We start from the raw sequence: 22963 nt of genomic DNA, 5'->3' as shown, positions 1-22963 counted from the left end.
CTTCTCTCTGCATAACTCTGCTTTTCAATTAAATGATGTAAATCTTAAAACAAAGATGGTTGGAATTTCAAAAAGACATAAACACTTTTTTTTTGACAGGCAGAGTGGACTGTGAGAGAGAGAGACAGAGAGAAAGGTCTTCCTTTGCCGTTGGTTCACCCCCCAATGGCTGCTGTGGCTGGCGTGCTGCGGCCGGCGCACCGTGCTGATCCGAAGCCAGGAGCCAGGTGCTTCTCCTGGTCTCCCATGTGGGTGCAGGGCCCAAGGACCTGGGCCATCCTCCACTGACATAAACACTTTTTAATTTGTTTAAATTTATGTAAAATTGAATTTTCAAAGTCCTGGACAATGTGGCAAGCTCAGCTCAGGCAGATGTTTATTTCTACAAACTTAACCCTCAAGTTCTCACAAAAGCAGGAGGGGATTAGATTTAAATCTTTGAGTTCTCTGGGGAAATAAAAGACAACTGAATCTAGTTGGGAAGGAATAACAGACCACAGATGGATTCTGTTCTCGTCACTTCAGAGTAGGTAAAGGTGAGATGTCTCTCTTACTCATTCTTCTTTCCTCCCTGGTCTGTGCATTGATAGCTTAAGAGAATATAGCCGAAAAACATTCTATGTGTCATGCCTGAGATGCAGGAGCAGTTCAAAAAATATTTAATGTATAAAAGGAGTTATTAAGGGGGAACATGAGAACAAAATGAGGACATGCATTTGACTGCCAGGCTCCCTGGAGCACAAACTGGCTGCCATATGGCCTCGAGCATTCTCATAAGGTTTTGTGGAACCTTTAGTGTGACTCCATTCTTGCTGTTTATCTTCCCCTCTGATTCCTCCAAGTCTTAGGACTTTTTCACAGAAGAGTAGATGACTGGAGAGTCCTGGGAGAGATACACAGAAATAAAGAACTGAGTGAACAAGAGAAGCAACACGGCAAAGAGATGCAAGATGGAGAACTTTCAAGGACTCTGGCTCACCTTGTTCTCCAGAAGAGCTCTTTTGATGTTTGCTGTGGAGGGGAAAAAAGTAGTACTGAGATCTTGGGTTCCCACTTAGATTTCACCCTCAGACTTTATGCTCCAGGGCATAGAACTGCTATGCTTAATGTGTGGAATTCCACTATCTTATTCTTCTGTAAAATCCCATCCCTAAATGTTGCTCGTTTTGAGGTTTCTTGAAGACGCATTCATCCTCCAAGCCCTCCACCAATATTAGTCACAATAAAGCCTTTCCTCTTTCTGATGAAATGTCCCACTTGTTACCGCCCACATGACTTTCTGTCCTTTTGACTTTTCTGACCATTGCAACATTCTGCCAGGGTTCACTTTCTTGTCATTCCTCTATGTTCTTCAGATAACTAACCAGGGGTGATTCACCCCACCAAATGGAAAGAAATTGCAGGCACAGATAAGAGATGACAGGCCCTGAGTCACATAGCAGTTAAGGTTTGGGGGATGCTCACTGATGATTTTCATTCTCTATTTTTTCCAGTTTTGCATAGTGGGCAGAATCTCCTTCCCTCCCCAGTTCCCAGGTGGAGGACACTGGAGGATCCACAAGCACATCCCCCAAATAGGAGCCAATTTGCTCATTTGATTAAGCTGGGAGAATCAGCTTTTTTTTTTTTTTCAGATCCATGGAAAATAAGTGCCAAACATGAAGGTTTCAAAAACAGAAGCAAGTTGAGGAAGGGAAAAGCATCTGACTAAGGTCCCTTCCCCACCAGGCATAGAAGGCTGTCCTGAGAGGGCTTCTACTGAAGAGAAGGGCTCAATTACAGAGGTAGAAATCTTCAGTCAGGTTTATTTAGGACCAAGCACACTAATTACAGAACAAGGACTCTTTGGAGACACTAGCTTTTGTTTTTGTTGTTTAAGATTACTTAAGAATAAATGGAAAGACTATGGGTCTGTAAGTCAGCAACTAGAGGGTTTGGAAGTTGAGTATCATGTGGAGACTACTGTACCCTTTGATTCTCTGGGATGTTCACAGAACAGAGAAGGAGAAGGAGAATGATAGGGTATTCAGCTACCCTGGGCACAACTCTGAGCAAGGCTAGCAGAGGACTCATTTTCAGAGGCTCAGAGGAGAGTGGCTGACCACTCTCTTGACCAGCAAATTTCCTGACCAGGAAATCAGCCCAGCAGCCACAAGACACGGGTTCCATCATAGCCAGCTGGGAGCACAGAACAAAGGCAAGCATTTGTGGTTGCATCTTCAAAGGCACTGGAGCAATAGCTAAAGGACATTGCTATAGAAACATTGGCTCAGTTCATGCAAAGCTGAATGTTAAACTAAAAGTTTTCTAGATTAGGTTGATTCTTTCAGTGACTCCTCCCATCTGATCCCCAAGACTACAGATCCTTTAAAAGATGCACTGCTGGGGCCAACATTGTGGCATAGTAGGTTAAGCTGCCGCCCATGACAGCAGTTTTCCATATGAGCATTGGTTCATGTTCTGGCAGCTCCACTTCTGATCCAGCTCCTGTTAATGCCCCTGGGAAAGCAGCAGAGGATAACACAAGGGTTTGGCCCCTGCCACCTATGTGGGAGATCTGAATGAAGCTTCTGGCCCCTGGCTTTGGCCTGGCTCAGAACCAACTGTTGATGGTCATCTCTCTTGGATCTATAGATTTCATATCAAGGGCAAGTGCATTGAAGCCGCCAAGGTACAAAATATGCCACTTTCCTGGGAAGATACATCTAACAAGAACTACTTTGCAGTTTCTCACCTGGACTGTGTGGCTGCTGGATGCTGCAGACTTGGGAATAAATCACATCCACACCTACAGAGTGCACTGCAGGGAGAAAACAATAGCTCACAGATATGCCTCGCCAAGTTCAAACCTCATACACATTTTCCAAGTCCCCTGCTTCATAAATGCATCCTTCCTGAGAACCCCAAAGTGATCCCAAGGCAATCATTGGCTTGTTGGAAATATTAGGAGTAATGAGGTTGTAGTATGAAGACCACCTATTGGTCTTTTCTTCTTCTCTCTCCCTGCTTCAACCCGAGACACAATCCCCAGTAGGAAGACTCACCATTGACATACACCGGCTGCTGCTCCTCTAAGGCTAGGAGTGGGCTGGGTGGGGTGCCCTCTTCAGGGTTTGGACTGGAAGCACCTCTGTGAGAATGTGAATTAGTGACATGATATTCTCCGGGGTTGTGAGTGACAACAGAGAGGGAAGAGTCTGGTGAGAAGGATGGTAGAAGCCAGGAAATCATAACTTTCTGCTTGGGTGTTTTAATGGCCCTTATGTAGACTATCTACTCCGATTCAGAAAATTTTTCTGTCTCTCATGTTTACCTCTTTGGAAAGCTATTAATGAGAGACTTATAAGTAATACTGCCACAGATGTGATTTTTTTCTCTTGCAAAACTTTTATAGAGTGTCACTTGCCTCTTTCTCATTACTTTATTTCTCTGCACTTTCTAATATTCTGTGTATGTCTTCCATCTCCTATAAGTCAGGGTGTGCCTTGGGAAAATAAACTATTCTATATGTATTTTCATTACTCTAAATATCTAACAAAAACTTACTCATATATTATAGGTCCTCAATAAATCCAATACTATATCCAAAAGATATTACCTAGAGTGATGTGGACCACACTAAGCCAGAAGTGGAGACATGAGTAAGTATTATAGAAAGATTCCATGTGACCAAATAGCCTTGATTCCTTTGTACAGGCAATAGTAGTAAGTAATTAAAACTGTGAATGGGGGCAGGGGATGACATTGTGCCACAGAAGGTTTAGCTGTGATTGCAATGCTGACATCCCATATTGGAGAGCTGATTCTGCCTTGCACCACATCCTGCTCCCTGCTAATGCACCTGGGAAAATAGTGGAAAATGGAACAAGAGCTTGGGCCCCCGCCACCCAAGAGGGAGATACAGATGTAGTTCCTAGTTACAGGCTTTGGCCTGGTTCGGCCTTGGCTGTTGTGGTCATTTGGTGAGTGAACCAGTAAATGGAAAATCTCTCTGTCATTCTGCCTTTCAAAAAAATAAGTAAGTCTTCAAAAAAAAATGTTAAACTGTGAATGGGAGAAGCCTTTAAAGTTGATATTTTGGCTGGGAAGAGTTTTTACCTGAATGCTTCAATGGCAGAACTTTCTCCTGAAAAGTAGATAAAGGGATATTTATTTCAGGGATAGTAACTTTAACTCTTAAAGCTTTTATATGACTTAACTATGTGTCACCAGCTGGTAAGAAATAGCATATAGAATAGTAATTAAATTATATTTTGTCCACTTTATATTTGTGCCACTATTAGTTATTATTTAAATAATACACCCCTAACCCCCACCCCCACACCACCGATTTGAAATTCCACTTCAAATGCAACCTTATGTACACTGATCACCATTTCTGGATCTTCTACTCTGTACTACTGTCTCTTTGTGGATGTACCTGCAATGCTATTTGAATTATTGTAAAATATAATATATTTCAATTGCTGATGGCTCTCATTATTTTTTATTTTTTTATTTTTTTAATTTTTTGACAGGCAGAGTGGACAGTGAGAGAGAGAGACAGAGAGAAAGGTCTTCCTTTTGCCGTTGGTTCACCCTCCAATGACCGCCGCGGCCGGCGCGCTGTGGCCGGTGCACCGCACTGATCCGATGGCAGTGGGGGTGCAGGGCCCAAGCACTTGGGCCATCCTCCACTGCACTCCCTGGCCACAGCAGAGAGCTGGCCTGGAAGAGGGGCAACCGGGACAGAATCCAGCATCCCAACCGGGACTAGAACCCCGTGTGCCAGCGCCACAAGGCGGAGGATTAGCCTAGTGAGCTGTGGCGCCGGCCTCATTTTGTTTTACTACTCTTCTATTTTAGACTTTACTTGACCATTCTGAATTTTTATGTGTTGTAATATTTGTAACACTTGGTCAATAGCAGAGGCCTCGGGGTTAGGCTTGATACTGACATACATAAGGTCCACTAGGCTATCCTCTTGTTCTATGTAGCTCTGCAGGGAGCTATAGAAGGAGAATCACATAATATCAGGAAAGAAGACCACATAGATGGATATTGGGATACCCTGGCTCAAGAAATCAATACCTCTTGTCACACCCCTAAGTGTGTGAATACAGCCTCCAGAGGTGAGCACTACAAGGGAATTCCACTGTCAGGAGTCACAGTACTTTAGTAATGCCCCCACTTTTGTTTCCCATCAACCATTTACAATCCTGGTCAGAATCTCTCCAGTTTACCAACCATGAAAAATGCTGCTGCTAACACAACCAATATTCCAACTATATTTGGTTCCCCAGAAAACCATGATACAAGGTTAATCTAAGTTTAGTTTCCTAAGGAGAAAGTGAAACTCTATAATTAGCTTGTTCAGTCTTCCAGAAAAAGAAGTAAGATTTAGAATTTTCTACCACGCCAAATTGTCATTCAAACATAAGACAAGGGATAGACATTTAATAACACAAATGAAGTCAGTGTCTGAGTCTTTCGCAATTCCCTCTTGAAGAAAGTATTTTTGAAATGAGCTTTATCTACTTTGGAAGTACTCTTGAATAATAAAAAAATTGTTAATATGTTAGTTCACAAAGAAAACTTCAAAAAATATTCAAAAGGTAGATATACTTTTATCACAATGGAATATATCATTTGTCAAAGTACGAGAAATCTAGATATGCCTAATACTTAAAAGCTTAAGGGAAATAAAGTGAGCGTGAATAAGCATATAAGCGTAAGGGAATAAATTGAATGAATGTGAATGAGCAAAGGAAGAAGGAGATAAAGTACTATTTTTTGTGGTTACTGAGTCCCCTTGTTCAATGAACTAATTATAGTAGCAAGAGTAAATAGGGGCCAGCATTGTGGCGCAGTAGGTTAATCCTCTGCCTGCGGCACGGACATCCCATATGGGCGCCGGTTCTCGTCCTGGCTGCTCCTCTTCCAGTCCACCTCTCTGCTGTGGCCTGGAAAGGCAGTAGAAGATGTCCCAAGTCCTTGGGCCCCTGAACCCATATGGGAGACCTGGAAGAAGCTCCTGGCTCCTGGCTTCAGATCGGCGCAGCTCCGGCCGTTGCGGCCATTTGGGGAATGAACCAACAGAAGGAAGACCTTTCTCTCTGTCTCTCCCTCTCACTGTCTATAACTCTACCTCTCAAATGAATAAATAAAATCTTTAAAAAAAAGAGTAAATAAATTGCTAAATAAACATCTTAGGACTAAACAAGTAACATTGAAGACCTATATAAATAAAATCTTAAAATACTGTGTCTCAAAATCTACTTAAAAGAAACAAAAAGACATAGAGTTATAGGAAAAGTCCACATTATCAAGATGTCAATTTTTCTGTAATATATATATTTATGAGATAATGAAAATATCTTCTTAAGAGAAACTGATTATATTGTTTGTAGAAAAAAAATGAATAATTAACAATATCCAGAAAATTTCTTGAAAAAATAGCTCAGTCACGTTGGAAAGCAATCCTGATGTAAGAAAAAAAAAAAGACAGACAGGGGGAGAGAGAGGGAGAGAGAAAGGGAGGGAGGGAGGGAGAAGGAGAGAGAGAGAGAGAATCAAAACAAGGTGTGAATAGCATCTGTAAGTGTCCTGAGGGCAGGAGCTCTGCTCCCCAGGGAGTCCCCTGTGACGTCTGCTCCCTATGAAGTTGAGACGTGCCACCCTCCCTGCATGTGGGTATGTTCACCAACCTGGACACTCTCCAAATCCCATTATTTAGGGGTTTTATGGAAATTCCATTACGTGTGTATCCTCATCTAAATCACTGACCATTTGTGATTAGCTTGATTCCCTCCTCAGAGCTCCTGGGATGGGGTTGAAAGTGCCAACTTTCTAATCAGAGTGGTTAGTCTTCCTGGCAACCAGCCAGAATCCTGAATCAGTGCCCAGGCCCAAAACCGTCTTGTTAGCATACATTAGCATAAAAAGACATTCTCATCACACAGAGAATTGCAAAGGTTTTAGGAGCTCTGTGTCAGGAATGAGAGACTAAGTATTATAGCAAAAAATGATTCCATTATCCATCCGTTACTCAAGAAGTTCCAAGTGTTTTAGTAGCTCTTGTGCTTAGAATCAGGGACAAAGACCAAATATACATATTTTTACTGTATCATATTATATTATAAAAGTACCATGTTGCTGAGAAAAAGATTCATTAAATAAATGATAGAGCTATATGATAAATATCAGCTACCTGACAAAAAAATTAGATTAGAATAAAAAAATTTTATTCAAGGGCCTGCGCCATGGCTCACTTGGTTAATCCTCTGCCTGCGGCGCCAGCATCCCATATGGGTGTCGGTTCTAGTCCCTGTTGCTCCTCTTCCAGTCCAGCTCTCTGCTGTAGCCTGGGAGGGCAATGGAGGATAGCCCGGGTGCTTGGGTCCCCTGCACCCATGTGGGAGACCAGGAAGAAGCACCTGGCTCCTGGCTTTGCATTGGCATAGCTCCAGCCATGGCAGCCATTTGGGGGTGAACCAATGGAAGGAAGACCTTTCTCTCTGTCTCTCTGTCTCTCTCAACTGTCTATAACTCTACCTGTCAAATAAAAAAAAATTTATTCAAAAACGTTTTTGGATGGATCTAAAATTTAGTCAAATATGAAACAATATAATTTTGAAGAAAATATGAGGGATGGGATTTTTTGTCATTTAAATGGGAAAGATTTTTCCAAGTTACAAAATCCAAAATCCATAAAAGAAAAGAAAAAGATTGTTTTTGTTAGATCATCCAATTAATGTATTGTAGTTTATATAATGTTTAGTTACTGTATCATCTTTTGATGGATTAATTTGTTCCCAACTAAGTTGTCTATTTGAAACAAAAATAGGTGCCTTATATAAAGTCACTACAAAATAGGCTGTTAATTCCAGAATCTGAACCTCGAAACCATGTCCAGAAATAGTCACCCTGGTTTTATTAGGAAATTTAGGGAAAATAGCTTTGTGTGGGACTGTGAGTGTAACTACAACCAGTGAGAAGAACGTTGTGATTGAAGGTGCAGTCTGATAAGGGCCTCCCACTTGTTCCTATCTTCCTGTCATGCAGTGCCTTGAGAGGTGACTGTGTCACTCCTCAGTAAAAAAGTAGTGACTGCTTCTCCTACTTGCATTGCAGTATGACCATGTCACTTAATTTGGCCAATGGTACAATAATAAAAATGACTCAGTAGTAAGCTTAAAAGGTGGTTTTATGTCAAAGCTTGCCCACCCGTGGGCACTGTTATGTACTGAATGTTTGCGTAATGAGAATTCATATATTTGGAGATAGGTGCTTTTATCAAGTTTAAGAGATTAAATTTAAATGAGGCTCTGAGCACGAGGCCCTGATATAAGAGGATTAGTGTCTTTATCAGAAGAGAATTCAGTCTTTTTCACTATATCTGCACAGGGAGGAGTAGTGTGAACACAGAGTAGGATGGCAGCTGCTTACAACTTCAGAGAAGAAGCTTCAGAATGAAGCCACCGCTATTCTTATCTAGGACTTCCAGCCTCCAGATCTGTGAGAAAAGTCATTTCTGGTGTTTAAGACACCCAGCCAGCAGTATTTCTTAATGGTGACCCAAGCAGACCAATATAGGCACCCGTGCTGCCTTCTGTGGGTCTAGAAGAGTTGAAGATAGCTTAGGTATGCTACGGGGTAGAGCTAAGGTAACTTTATTTTCTTATTATGTGGATGAGGAGACAGAGCAGGGTTGGATGTCAACTCCACACATAGACGGTCCTGGAAGGTCATCTCATCCCTGAAAGAGTAGGTTGGTGGTGAGGCAGGATGTTCTCGGAAGGACTGAGGGCCTGGAAAGGTATTTTGGGAATAGAGCGGTAGAGAGGGATCCAGTTTGTGCAATATCCTATCTCCTTCATCTTAGGTGGCTTAAAAACCAGAACTTCCATTGGATGACTTGGAAATACTGGCCTGAATATTTACTATATAGGAAAAAAATCAACTGATAAGTTTCTAAAATTCCTTTCACTTGATGGTAGGCAGTAACTCTAAGGAAGCATTTAATGAGACCCTAATAGTTTACACTGGGATTCTGATGTATCCCATAATTGTCCTGTATCTGATAAAGTAAATACCACTTTACTGAAATAGGTGAAATTTATGTGAGGAGACAGGAGTTTGAAGCTTTACAGGCAGGCAGATATGGATTCGGGTCTTGCTCTGCCCTCTGCTGGCCACGTAAGCATGGCAAACTATTTGACATTGTTTTGATAATATGGATAAAAACACAAACTTATCTTTTTATAGTTATAGGTAACATAGGTAAGCTTACCATGCATAATAGGTTCAATAATTTGGTCACTAGGAAATGTTTTTGAATGATAGATACTAGCAGAGATCAGAATGACAAACCACTTAGAAAAATTCCCTAAGTCTTTCATTTTAGAAACATGCTACTGAGTCATGTTAAATTATCAAAACCACAACCATTTTCAGGAAGGTGTTGGTTACTAAAGGCAGATGACTTTACACTTCCAGTAATTATTGATGAAGAATTTTTTTTCTTCATCAATTTTGAACCACCCATCTCTGAAGGACTAGAAATGCTGGGGGGAAATCTTTTAAAAGTTTGTTTAAGGGCATTGACAGGGTAATAAAAAGAAGCTTGGAAGAAGCTTCTGGCTTTGGATCAACCCAGCTCCAGCTGTTGCCATTTGGGGAGTAAACCAGTGGAAGGAAGACCTCTCTTTCTCTCTCTCTCTCTCTCTCTCTCTCTCTTTCTCTCTCTCTTTGCCTTTCCCTCTCTGTAACTCTAGCTTTTAAATAAATAAATAAACCTTTTGAAAAAAGAAAGTAATTGATAAAAGGTATTTCAGATTCATAATAACACTTGCTTTTGGAGTATGAGACAACTTGTAAATTATAAGTAATTATTTATATAAATAAATTATATAAAATAGAATTTCAACCTCCTTTTAAATATGCCTCTGGAAAAGCAAATGATACTTTTTGTTTTGATGCTGAATTTACTGCAAAAATGACTAAAGATTCTCCTGGCTTACCAGCCCACGCGAATGCTCATCAACTCTTCAAAGGATTCAGATTTGTTGCAACGTCTATTGCAGAAAAATATAAAATCACTCCTATCACAAGTGTAAATGTATTGCCAATCATTCAGATACATGTAAATGCTGCATAATTTTCATGATATGAATTAAAAGAGGATATTTGTGTTGGCTCCTACTCCATTTGCAAGCAATGCATACATAAAACAAAGACATGGAATTTGTAGTGAAGATCATTGACAAAAGTAAGTGAGATCCCTTAGAAGAAATTGAGATTCTGATGCACTTTATAGTGTTGTCCATACAATATCCAAACATTACTACTTTAAAGGATGTCTTTGATGATAGATAGATATTTTTACCTTGCTACAGATTTATTGTAAAGACCAGAGCTATTGGATCATTTTCTCAAACAAAAATGTTTCTCAGAATAGGAGGCTAGTGAATTACTCTAGGTAATAACTAAGACAGTTAACAGTTTTCATTGTCAAGGAGTTGTTATTCGTGATCTTAAACCTAGTAACATTCGATACATGGATGAATATGCCAATGCAGATTTCATTGAGATCTGTGATTTTAGGTTTGCAAAACAACTTAAGGACAAAATGAACTTCTCTTAACTCCATGCTGCAATGCATACTTTGTACAATTGATGTCCAAAAGGTTCTAACAACTTCTCTGCACACTAACTACTAAAATTCCTTTCAAATGAAGTTATTTTAATATTATTTTCTGTTTCATAAGATAATGGTTTGGGGAATCATTTTCAACCATCAAGATGCATATATAATAGTGTAATGCTAAATAATGTCAGTATTTTTAACATCAGATTCTGAAGGATGTTTAGTGAATATAAGTGAATTACTTGTGTGTGCTAGGTGTACGGTTTGCTGTATATTTTATTTTGCTTAGTTAGAGAAAGAGAGTTGATTACTGAGTATACAGTTTAGTCTAGAAGACTTGTAGCTTTGATAATTAATAAAAGAAGCTATACATATTCTCTTTTAAAAAAAAATGTCCAACTATATAGAGGTCATGATGCTGCGAGGAAATCCAGGCCACAGTGAAATGCCTTCTTCTTTCCTCTCTTTCTCCTTCTCCTTTACCTTTCCCCTTCCCCTCCTATTCTTTCTCCTCCTCCTCTTTTATTGCAAATGAAAGCTATATCAGTAATGGACAAATTCATAACAAAAAAGGGAAAACAAAACAAATAGCAGACACCAACCTGATATCTTGCGTGAACAGGAATAAAACAGCAAAGCAACAGCGGCGAAACCAAGGGCACCGAACAGTCCCCCAGCCACTCTGACTGTGAGGAGTTTTCCTCCATAGCCACCAGGCCCTGAGGGAAGAATCCAGTGTTTCAGCCTCAGGGGGTAAAAGTCTTGGGCCCTGGAGTCCTTAAACACCAGGTGGGAACGGTAGACAAATGTTCATCCAAGAAGTCATTTAAATATAATTTGTAGTTGTCAGGTTAAGGGAGAGGACAGAAGAGGCTAGATACTAAGATCGGCCTTCCTCTCCCCCCACACAGAGCAGAGAATACCCAGGACATCTCCTGTCTTTTGAAAACCCAACATGATACCAATAAACACCGGTGGGACAGAGCCATTGATGACAAAATTCTGTATCCAGGTATCATCAACCCCACCTGAGATGGAGAGTGACACCACTTCACTGCGCTGGGCCCCCAGGCCATTGTCAGCCTCACAGGAGTAGTTTCCAGAATGTGCTGCTGTCAGGGAGAGGTTGAAGGCGACTCCTCCTCCAGTGGGGGCTGAGCTGTTTCCCAAGGTGACGTCCTTGTGATAAAACCGGTACAGGATTGGGGGAGACCCTCTCAGGGCCTCACAGTGCAGCTCTACCACGTCTCCCACCATAGCCTGGGCTCCAGGGGCTCCGAGAGTGAAGAGAGGTCGGGACACTGGAACTGACAGATAAGAGGGTGGGGGTGGGGGGGCTGTCAGAGAGGATTTGTGAGACTGCAATAGACTCCCAGACTCCCACATCAGGGTCTCAGTAAAGGGTCTGGCTCTTGGGTCATTATGTATTCTTTCTATTAACTTAACTAGAAAAACCAGAGGAAATTGTCTCAATATTGTATTTAGAAATTTGGGGAGAAATGGCTAGTATTGTGGCACAGGGGTTTAAACCACTGCCTGCAATACCAGCATCCCATGTTGTACTGGTCCACTTCCTATCTAGGTTCCTGCTAATGTGCCTAGGAAAGTAGTGGATTATGGTCCAAGTACTTGGGCTTCTGCTACCCACATGGGAGACCTAGATGGAGTTCCAGGCTTCTGGCTTCAGCCTGACAAAGTCCTGGCTTTTGTGGCCATTTAGGGAGTGAATCAGTGAATGGAAGATTCTCTCTCTCTCTCTTTCTCTGGCTCTCCTTTTTTCTGTGTAACTCTGCAACTCTGCCTTTCAAAAAATGCACACATCTTTTTAAATGAAGAAATTTAGGGGATAGCATTTCTGGTGTACTGTCTGAAGATATAATCATTTGTTGATTTCATCTTATTCTTTTATTTGCACAAATATAGCTGTCTTTATATTTCTTCAGAAAAAAGAATATGTGAGTAGTTAGACTTCCAAGGGTCACCCATCTTCAAATTGCTGTGGTTCTCCACTGCACTGTTCTAAGACATCCTGGAGTTTCCCCAGGTCTCGAGGGTACTATGACATTAATTTTGGAATTTCTAGCTAAGGTAAATGAGAGCATAACTCACTGTGTACAAGGATATTCACCACCTTGCTCTGGACGGCGCCATGACCATTGCTGGCTCTACAATAGTATTCACCAGAATCACGCCCCTTCACGGATGGGATCTCCAGCTCTGCCGACAGAGAACGCTGGGTCTTCCTTCCCAGACTGGTTTCTGGGTCCTCTCTGTGCCAGGAAAATGTGATGTTCCCTGTGCCCTTAGCCACCGAGCAGAGAAGGACCAGCTTTCCTCCTTCAATCACCCGTCCCCCAGTGGCCTGGATCTCTAAGCTCACATTGGAGACAGGGATTCCTGGATGGATATAAGATAAAATGTGAGAAGCCTTACTATGGGACATCCTAGGAACACAAGGGTAGATTGATTCTACTCTTTCTTGCAAGGAGTAGGAACTTGGGGATTGTTATGTGTGCATTGTAAATATTCCTAAAGAGATGGGTATCCTGACCACTATCCTTGAAGAATGTGGATACAGGCGCTTGTATGTCCTAACCCTGATCCTGGATGATTTATCGGGTAGTGATAATTAGAGAATTTATGATGATTCATTCAGTAAATGAGATGGGAAGCTTTTAAATTGGCTTAGGCATATCACTGTGCAGACAGGTGCATTCTGTACAAAACAAAGAGGGACACCAGTACAACAGTCCTCCTCTATAAAAGGCATTTCTTCCCATTACAATTCCAATAACAATTCCCATATCATTCAATTGCAAGGTTTAACCAAATCGCAACCACTCCTCTGGTCACTCCAGTTCTTTCTGATCTCTGCTTCCTCTGACATTTCACAGGCTGTAGCACAACTCTGCCTACTAATAAGGCAATTTGTGTTGGGATCCCTGCATGTGAGCCCCATGGAACATCACTGGGGGTAGACACCTTATCCTCTGGAGTACCCAACACACAACACACCATTAGTGGTCAGTGAAGGCTTGGTCAAGGACTATTGGTTGACTAATAAAGAAGGGAAGACTTGTAGGGAGCTTAGTCCATTTTGGATTTTTATGAAGAGAAATGCCATGAGTATTTTGAAGTTTCTCCAGCTCACTTCTCACTTTCTACAAGGACAGGAGTTGTGCAAAGAAACAAAAAGATTAGCAGTCTAAGCTGAAGCCTCAGCATTATTTTCTGTTTGCCAGGCTCAGCCCCACTTTCACTTACTCTGCACGTGAATCTGGGATTGGAGGCTCTGTTTTCTGATTCTGGGAGTCACTGTCTCTGCCTCACACATGTAGGACCCGGAGTCTTCACTCCACACAGCAGGAATCTGGAGCTCTGCGGAGCTACTCCAGCCTGACCACAGGGTCTGGTGATCTCTGAAGATGCAGAAATGGAGCTGGACATGTAACTTTTGTGGAGGTAGCTGGGTCTTACAGGTCAAGGTCACTGGGCTACCCTCCAAGGGCAGGGAAGAGCTGGCTGTCAGCACAGGTCGTGGAAAAAGCTCTAGAACAGTCCCCAAAGCAGTGAGATTCAGTATTTCTGTGGAAAAGTACCTGGTGGGAAGCAACTGCAGCCAACAAGACATGAATGACCAGACACATATCACCCATCACATCTTCCTGGCACATTCAAACCACCAGACTCTAGCCCATATTTAGTCTGTGGGCAGCTTTCCCTTACCAAGTACCCACCCTGCTCTGCTACCAATCTCCTGCCCAGCTCAGTTCCTGTGATAGTGAAGATTTTACCTTGAACTTTGATTTCCACTGTTTTTGAAGTGTGTTTATTTCTCCGCCATGTTGTTAAAGTAGCACTACAGTAATAATTGCCACTGTCGCTCAAAGCTGCACTGTAGATAGAGAAGCTTGAAACATGTTTTAAAGAAAGTACTTTTATTCCATTCTTGTAGTAAGTCATAGTCTTTATTTTTGAGTCATCTTTTCCCTTGCATTTCAGAAGAATGTTATCTCCTTCAAAGACAGAAGAGGGCACCATGAGGGTCAGCCAGTCTGCAAAAGAAGGAGGAACACTGGATTTTCCAATTTTTCAGAGACTCCAGATTTCTAACCTTTTCCCTTGTTCTTGGGCAGTAGGATTGTGTCAAACGTGGCCTCTACATCTGTAGACAAGATGGAAATACCAACCCCTGCTTTAATTACTCAGGGTTGCATCCCATTCTTCCTGTTTTAACTCAACCTTCTATCACAGAATGTCCTCTCCAGGGGTTGCTCTCCTTATATTTGCCATAAATTCTCCAGTTTCTGCCCTGTCACTTTATTTGTTTGTGATGCCAGACTATGTTCTGTGTTTGTGATGTCTTCAGTATCTTTTAGGATTTCAGTTCAAGATTTTGACCTTAAGGTGAGGCACCACGTTTTATCACAAATAAAAATTTTTCCTTCCTGATATTTGTTATACAATGACTGCTAGAATTTGGATGTGTACAGCACAAAAGCAGAGGTCAATGAAATATGAAATGTAATCTCTTATAAATGACCACTGCAGAATCAGAGCCAAAATACCAGGGAGGGCTCCTGAAATTCGGAATTGTCACTTTTTTAAAAAAAAAAAATCATTTATTGTAAAGCTAGGATGAGAGAGCAAGAGAAAGAGAGAGATCTTCCAACCATTGGTTCACTCCAAAATGGCTGTAATGGCTGGGGCTGGGAAAGGTGGAAGCCAGGAGCCTGGAACTCCATCAGGGTCTCCCACATAGGTAGCAGGAGTCACCACCATGTCCCACTGCTTTTCCAGGTGTATTATCAAGGAGCTGGGTTGGAGCAGAGCAGTGAAACTTGAACTGGCACTCCTATAAGGTATACCAGGGTTGTAGATGGCAACTTAACCCTCTGTACCTTGGTGCCACCCCATGGAACTACCAATTTTGAAAAAGTATATGTTTTATTACTGGCTGGTTCAAAAAGACCAGAATTACCTACTCAATACTGGTGGGTGATCTTTTCATAAACTAATTTAGAAGACTAGAAATCGGTTGCAGTAACAATTAGCTTGAGATTGCTTTCTTTCCTTTATAGGTGGAAACTATCCCATGGGAACTCTGTCTTGAAACTTTCAATTAAACCAATTTTTTAAACTGACACATGATCATTGTAGATATTTATGGGGGCCTGATATTCTACTTTGATATATGTACATTTTATGCCATGATCTAATGAGGATAACAAGCACATCCATCACCTCAAACACTCATCATTTCTTCACAAATTCCTGGGGAGAAATGCTGTTGAGCGCAGGAGGGAAGCATTCTGAGGCATGGCTGTAGATGCTGTTGGAAAGATCATGAGGGTCATGGGTGGCCTCACGGTGAGCTTGAGCTGGTTGATTGATTCACAGTCTCAGACTCCGTGCTAAGGGGCAGAACACTCCAAGAATGAACCACAAGTGAAGAGTAGTTGGAACTAGATGGTGCTGAGTCCATGAGAGACCACCCCAAGTGGGAGCAGCAGGGAGAACTGACTGAAACCCAGAGAGGAAGTCCCTGAAGAGAAGGATATGGAGCTTGGAGGCCCCAAAGTAATAATGCAGATAGAGTGATCCATCACCAAGAGTTGCTGATTGATTTTAGTTTTCAGAATGTTTGACCTAGTGTTTGATATCCAGCTCACATTGCTTTGAATCTAAATCTGATACTTTTTAGTTGTGTAGTCTTAGAGAAAGCAGTTTACCTCTCTACCTTGGTTTTCTCACCTAGGAAGTAGAAGAGTGAAGAATATTGGCTTCTCCTTGGGCTATTGTAAGGATGCTTATCTATGAGATAAGCACTGTGCTTATACAGATGGGCCACTCAGTGAGATGTGAATATTCACAGCCTTGAAGGAGAATGTCTGCTGCAGAAGCTAATGATGGCTGGGGGAAATTAAGAGGTCATTATGACTGCACTTTAAGAGCAACCAAAATAATGGAGTTCAAGTCTGAGATGGTGTGGGCTTGGGAGGATGTCTCAAAGGAAGGGATGGAAGTGATTTGGAGATAAAATTTCTGAGTGATGTCATAGAGAACGAAAGTAAGTTGGTCCATACCTATCAGGGAACCCACGAAGACTTAGAATGGGGTTTGTTAAGGATTTTCTGTGGGGTCCGGTGCTGTGGCACAGTAGGCTAGGCCTCCATCTGCAGTGTCAGTGTCCCATATGGGGACTGGTTGGTGTCCTTGCTGCTCCTTTTCTTCGTTTTATTTTTTAAAAGATTTTATTTATTTATCTGAGAGGTAGAGTTACAGACAGTGAGAGGGAGAGACAGAGAGAAAGGTATTCTATCCGTTGGCTCACTCCCCAAATGGCCGCAAAGCCAGAGCTGCGCCGATCCAAAGCCAGGAGCCAGGTGCTTCTTCCTGGTCTCCCATGCAGGTGCAGGGGCCCAAGGACTTGGGCCATCTTCTACTGCTTTCCCATGCCACAGCAGAGAGCTGGATCCGAAGAGGAGCAGCCAGGACTAGAACTGGGACCCATATGGGATTCCGGCACCGCAGGTGGAGGATTAACCTACTGAGCCACAGCACCGGCCCCCTGGCTGCTCCTTTTCTGATCAAACTCTCTGCTATGGGCTGGGAAAGAAGTGGGAGATGGTTCAAGGTCTTGGGCCCCTGCACCTACATGGAAGACCCAGAAGAAGCTCCTGGCTCCTAGCTTCGGATAGGCTGAGCTCCTGCCATTGCAGCCATCTGGGGAGTGAGCTGTGGATGGAAGACCTTTCTCTCTGTCTCTCCCTCTGTCTGTACCTCTATCTCTCAAATAAATAAATGGAATCTTTTAAAAAAAAAAGAGTTCACTCTGGTCACTCTGATGCCCACTGCCTGGTAGTTTGGAACCCTCAGCTGCAGTGTGGCTGGCTGTATGCTGGCAGTCACTGCAGGGCAGCCACGAAGACTCTATCCTGTGATACAGTATATCTTAGTGGAGTGAAAGGAGACAGAAGTCCTGGAGAAGCAGGGCGATGAAGCCATAATGCTTCATCTTCAGGGCATTCCAGATCCTCTAGCAACCAGGACAGATGGAAAGGAAACAAGCAGTCACAATAGGCTGAGAACGGTTGTTCCTACAGAAGTGCCCAATAGGATCTTGCTGATCCTCAGATAGTATGGAAGAGAATTGCACTAGGCAGGTGTGTGTCCGGGATGAGGGGGTTGGGCGATGGAATGGAGTCAGGAAGAAGGTTAGATTGTGAACAGAGAAGCCCTTAGGTAGAAAAATGTAATAAACCACAAAGATTTAACTAGGAGTAAGATATCTATACATCTGAAGAGGTTTTTTTTTTCCTCACAAGAGTACCAGTGAAAAATGTTTTCACTAGAGCTATATGGCAAATGCAAAAGGCAAATAATATTTCTCAGAGGTTTGTCCTGTGAGGGGAAGTTTCTAAGTGGTGAACCCAATGCACGGGTGTGGTTAGAAGGAGTAAATGAGGAAGAAGACATCCTGAGAGGCTAGATGCAAAGAAAGACATCTCAGCTGCTATGCCAAGTAGCATTTTCACACTGCGCAAGGGAGTGGGAGTCTCACCAGGCCAGAGAAATTTTACTGGAGACAAGGCTAGGGTTCAGAGGCCAAGTGACTGCCCAGCTTACAGAGCAGGTAAACAGCAAAGCCATGATTTGAATCTGGGCTGTGAGGCTGTGTAACTCCTACTCTTTTCACTATATGATGCCAAACTACGTTGTCTTTTATTCTTTGCTGAATGGAGCACTTAATATTCTAAAGAACATGCAGCATTCTGAGAAAGGGAAAGCAAAAGAAAGAAAGAAAGAAAGAAAGAAAGAAAGAAAGAAAGAAAGAAAGAAAGAAAGAAAGAAAGAAAGAAAGAAAGAAAGAAGGAAGGAAGGAAGGAAGGAAGGAAGGAAGGAAGGAAGGAAGGAAGGAAGGAAGGAAGGAAGGAAAGAGGAGAGGAGAGGAGAGGAGAGGAGAGGAGAGGAGAGGAGAGGAGAGGAGAGGAGAGGAGAGGGAAGGGAAGGGAAGGGAAGGGAAGGGAAGGGAAGGGAAGGGAAGGGAAGGGAAGGGAAGGAAAAGAAAAGAAAAAAGTCATTGCCCTTTTTCTGAACAGTTGGGATGACTCACCTCCAGGAGCCTCCCAATGTCACACTAAGACTGAGTAACAGCACTATTTCTACTCATGGTCAAAAACCACATGACTGTTAATGAAGGCTTCCTCATATTTAAACATAGGAAGTGGAGTTGGGTAAATTACAGAGTTGGGCTCACACACCTTATGTGAGACAGAATGAATACACAAGAGGAAACTTGCTCTTGAACAAGCTATAGGCAGGACCTCTGTAGGTATCCCTGGGCATCCTGATTCATTCAAGCTTGAACAGTGATCTGCTTGTCCCAACACATTTGCTTAGAGCCCAGAGTCCCCTCGACTTGGCAGTTGGCATCAGATGGGCAAGGGAACAATTCTCCCTTGCTTTAGTCTGGAATCACATGGAAATTCTGTATATAGAATAAAGTATTTTTCTCATTGGCTTCCTTTACTGAGCACAGTTTTAAACCAAAAAGAGTGAAATCTGCTTTAGATATGAAATGGTTTAAAAGTTAACACCAGTAATGAGGCCAGTGCTGTGGCATAGTGGGTAAAGCCGCCACCTGCAGTGCCCACATCCCATATGGGTGCCGGTTCAAGACCTGGCTGCTCCATTTCTGATCCAGCTCTCTGCTATGACCTGGGAAAGCAGTATAAGATGGCCCAAGTCCTTGGGCCCCTGCACCCGCATGGGAGACCTAGAAGAAGCACCTGGCTCTTGGCTTCAGATCAGTATAGCTCCAGTCAGTGTGGCCAAATGGGGAGTGAACCAGCAGAATGGAAGGCCTCTCTCTCTCTCTCTCTGCCTCTCCTCTTTCTGTAACTCTGACTTTCAAATAAATAAATAAATGTAACCCCATTAAAACAAATTCAGAATTAAATAATGGATCAAGAACAGGGGTTGGCCAAGCATGCCTAAGAGCCAGTCCATGTTCTATTTGGTCAACTAAGTGTAATTGGAATACAGCTGGCCAGACCCAGCAGCACTCCTGAGGTTGGGAGAGCTGAGTAGTGATGGAGGGATCTGAAAAGCCTGGCTATCTGTTCGCTGACTGATTCCTGATGAAGAGCTGAGATGCAGTGATGACATATGCTGATTCAACCACACATAAGTTTTCAGTTCCAAGGTTTTCCTCTATGAATAACTTGCCAGAGTTTGAAGACATTCCATATTCAGACAATATTAAGAAGTCATATTAATATAGACAGGAAGGACAGTCTCTCCAAATCATTCTACCCAGCCTTCATGCCCTTTTTCAGATGTAATTCCTCCCACTCCCCACCTTACATCTGTTTCCTTAATAAAGAGGCAAGCACCTGGGTCTTCCAGAAGGCTGAGCAGAGCCTGTTTCACCCAAGCGTGGAGGCTGTGTGACCTCAGAGCACCAGCCCAGGGGACCAGTGACATATGGACATCTGCAGCAGCCTGTGCTGGCTGGGTGACTGATAGACCAGAGAATAAAATACAAAGACAAAGGGAGCTCACCTGCCTGTTCACTGGCTGGAGCTGTGAGGGGATCAAAAGCCAGAGGTTAGCACTGAGCATTTTCTTTTACATGTAGACATTGACCTTTCTCTGATAATTAGCTCAAAAATTTCTTTCCACTATTCCCTCCTTTCTATTCCCCTAACCTCTTAGCACCAACAATTCAATCTCCCTCAAACATACTAACACTCATTCCTTGTACCAGTTGCAAACCCATGCCCTGAGCAAGAGATTGCCAGGAACAAGTCCAGTAGCTAGCTGGATGTTGGATATTTAATGCTTCTCTCCTTTATTTAATTTCCCTTCCTCTTTCCAATCCTCCTCTCTCGTGCCCAGATTTTACCAGGAGTAGATGCACTGCTGCATGGCAGTGCATTCCTGGGTCACACTGGGTTCATCAGAGCTGAATCACTCTAAGTTAATCCTTGAGCTATATTTGACCTTGGAGCCCTTTCATTCCAATAGGTAGTATTCATTTAGTGTCTGCTGGACACAAAGAAAGGGATCTTGCTCCCTCGCCGTAGCCCTCATCTCCCTCATGGCCCAAAACTGAACAGAGCAAAGGGAACAAAGGATCTCAATGCATCTTCCGAACCCAAGTCAAAGTTTGAACAATAACTTTTCATGGAGGTGAGGGAAAGTCATGATTAACAAATGAATGGTGAAGTGACCTGTCTGGAACATAAAGGATTAGGACGAGTTGTGATCTGATTTTTCTCCAGTCCATTAATTGCTTTGCATCAGCCTGAGCAGGAATCAAGAGACCTGTGCATTCCCACTGGTCCCCATGTTCTGTTAAGGCCTCGGACCTGCCAAGAACTGGGGACCTCCTCCTGCTGCTGCCTGAGTTCTAGCTGAAATGATCAAGACTCACCAAAGATGACCAGCAATGCCCACAGCAGCATGAGGACCAGTTGCAGCTCTATGAGATGTTCTCTCTGCCACCAGTTGGGAAGCCTGTGGGACAAAAGTGGACAGAAGCGTTTTTTTCTGAATAAATTTTGTATAATTAGCAAAAAGGGAAGTGAAAAAGGTCTGCAATGCTTAACCACTTACTTCTGTCCTATTAGTCACTTACTTTTGTCCTGTTAAGTGCTAACAGAATTAGAGATAATTCTCTACATGCTAGAAAAACTTCACATCTTGGCTAATGATGACAGTTCACACTGATATTTCATTTCTTCCTGTGTCAGTTCTAAGAACCTTGTGCTCAGCAAGTCCTTTAAGCCTGAAGTTAGCCCCATCTCCTTGACATAATTGGGGAACCAGTGTCCTTTTTCTTTTTTACGGATGTAACAAAATATCTCAGATTGAGTCATTTATGAACACTAAAATATTGCTAGTAGTTCTGGAGGCTGGGACTCCAAGATCAAGGCACCAGTGGATTGCATGTCTGGTAAGGGTTTGTTCCCTCTCTGTGTTCTCATGTGGTGGAAGGAGAAACAGGCTTCCTCCTGCCTCTTTTTTTTTTTTTTGGCCAGGCAGAGCTAGACAGTGAGAGAGGGAGAAACAGAGAGAAAGGTCTTCCTTCCGTTGGTTCACCCCGCAAATGGCCGCAATGGCCTACGCGCTGCAGTGATCCGAAGCCAGGAACCAGATGCTTCCTCTTGGTCTCCTGTGTGGGTGCAGGGGCCCAAGCACTTGGGCCATCCTCCACTGCCTTTCCGGGCCACAGCAGAGAGCTGCACTGGAAGAGGAGCAACCGGGACAGAATCCGGCGCCCTGACCAGGACTAGAACCTGGGGTGCCGGCACCACAGGCAGAGGATTAGCCTAGTGAGCCGTGGCGCCGGCCGCCTCTTTTGTAAAAGTACTGATGTCATTCCTGAGAGTTCCACCCGTGTGCCCTAAAGCCTTGCCTCTTTTTTTTTTTTTTTTTAAGATTTATTTATTTATTTGAAAGGCACAGTTACAGAGAGGCAGAGAGAGAGAGAGAGAGAGAGAGAGAGAGAGAGAGAGAGGTCTTCCATTCTCTGGTTCATTCCCCAAGAGGCCACAACCACAGGAGCTGGGCCGATCCGAAGCCAGGAGCCAGGAGCTTCTTCCAGGTCTCCCATGTGGATGCAGGGGCCCAAGGACTTGGGCCATCTTATACTGCTTTCCCAGGTCATCATAGCAGAGAGCTGGGTCAGAAGTGGAGCAGCCAGGATTCCCATATGGGATGTGGGCACTGCAGGCAGTGATTTTACCCGCTACACCACAGCACCAACCCCAGGCCCTATCTCTTAATATTGGGGATTAAAACTAATCATCAACATACAAATTTGAGGGGATGTCTATATCAGACAATAGCAACAAGTACACTGACCAAGATTTACATAAGTCTTGTAGTATTAGAGCTGGGATCCAAATCCAGGCAGACCAGTCACGCAGTCTGGCTCTTAAATACTGTGATGTGTTGATATAGTTATCCATGCTCTTTAGAACAGCAAAGTCATTATTTCAATGATTTAGGTTTCCTTTTTTTTATTTTTTATTTTTAACTTTTATTTAATGAATATAAATTTCCAAAGTACAGCTTATGGATTACAATGGCTTCCCCCCCATATCGTCTCTCCCACCCGCATCCCTCCCCTTTCCCACTCCCTCTCCCCTTCCATTCACATGAGGATTCATTTTCGATTCTCTTTATATACAGAAGATCAGTTTAGCATACATTAAGTAAAGATTTCAACAGTTTGCTCCCACACAAACATAAAGTGAAAAATAATAGATGATTTTTTAAATGATGATGAAATCAGATCAGACCTATTGTCATGTTTAATCCCAG

At 42.8% G+C, this 22963-nt stretch overlaps 1 protein-coding gene across 2 annotated transcripts; it reads right to left on the bottom strand.

Annotated features, from left to right (window-relative positions):
- Positions 1-359: 359 nt before the first annotated feature.
- On the bottom strand, positions 360-21169 carry FCRL2 (Fc receptor like 2). 2 transcript variants are annotated; one of them, XM_051858501.1, is made up of 12 exons: positions 21069-21169; positions 20195-20215; positions 14422-14682; positions 13892-14176; positions 12737-13024; positions 11656-11934; positions 11230-11346; positions 4099-4126; positions 3045-3130; positions 2735-2800; positions 980-1011; positions 360-883 (listed from the first exon to the last, which is right to left on the bottom strand). In XM_051858501.1, exons 1-12 carry the CDS (start codon positions 21097-21099, stop codon positions 845-847), a joined length of 1533 nt encoding a protein of 510 aa, XP_051714461.1. In that variant the 5' UTR covers positions 21100-21169; the 3' UTR covers positions 360-844. The 2 variants fall into 2 exon arrangements, with proteins under 2 accessions (XP_051714461.1, XP_069933601.1); XM_070077500.1 differs by lacking the exon at positions 20195-20215 and having other exon boundaries at positions 21069-21146.
- Positions 21170-22963: the final 1794 nt, after the last annotated feature.

The sequence above is a fragment of the Oryctolagus cuniculus genome, chromosome 7, assembly GCF_964237555.1.
Source record: "Oryctolagus cuniculus chromosome 7, mOryCun1.1, whole genome shotgun sequence".
Classification (NCBI taxonomy): Eukaryota; Metazoa; Chordata; class Mammalia; order Lagomorpha; family Leporidae; genus Oryctolagus; species Oryctolagus cuniculus.
Note: the sequence above shows the minus strand (reverse complement) of the source record. Positions and strands in the feature narration are given on the sequence as shown.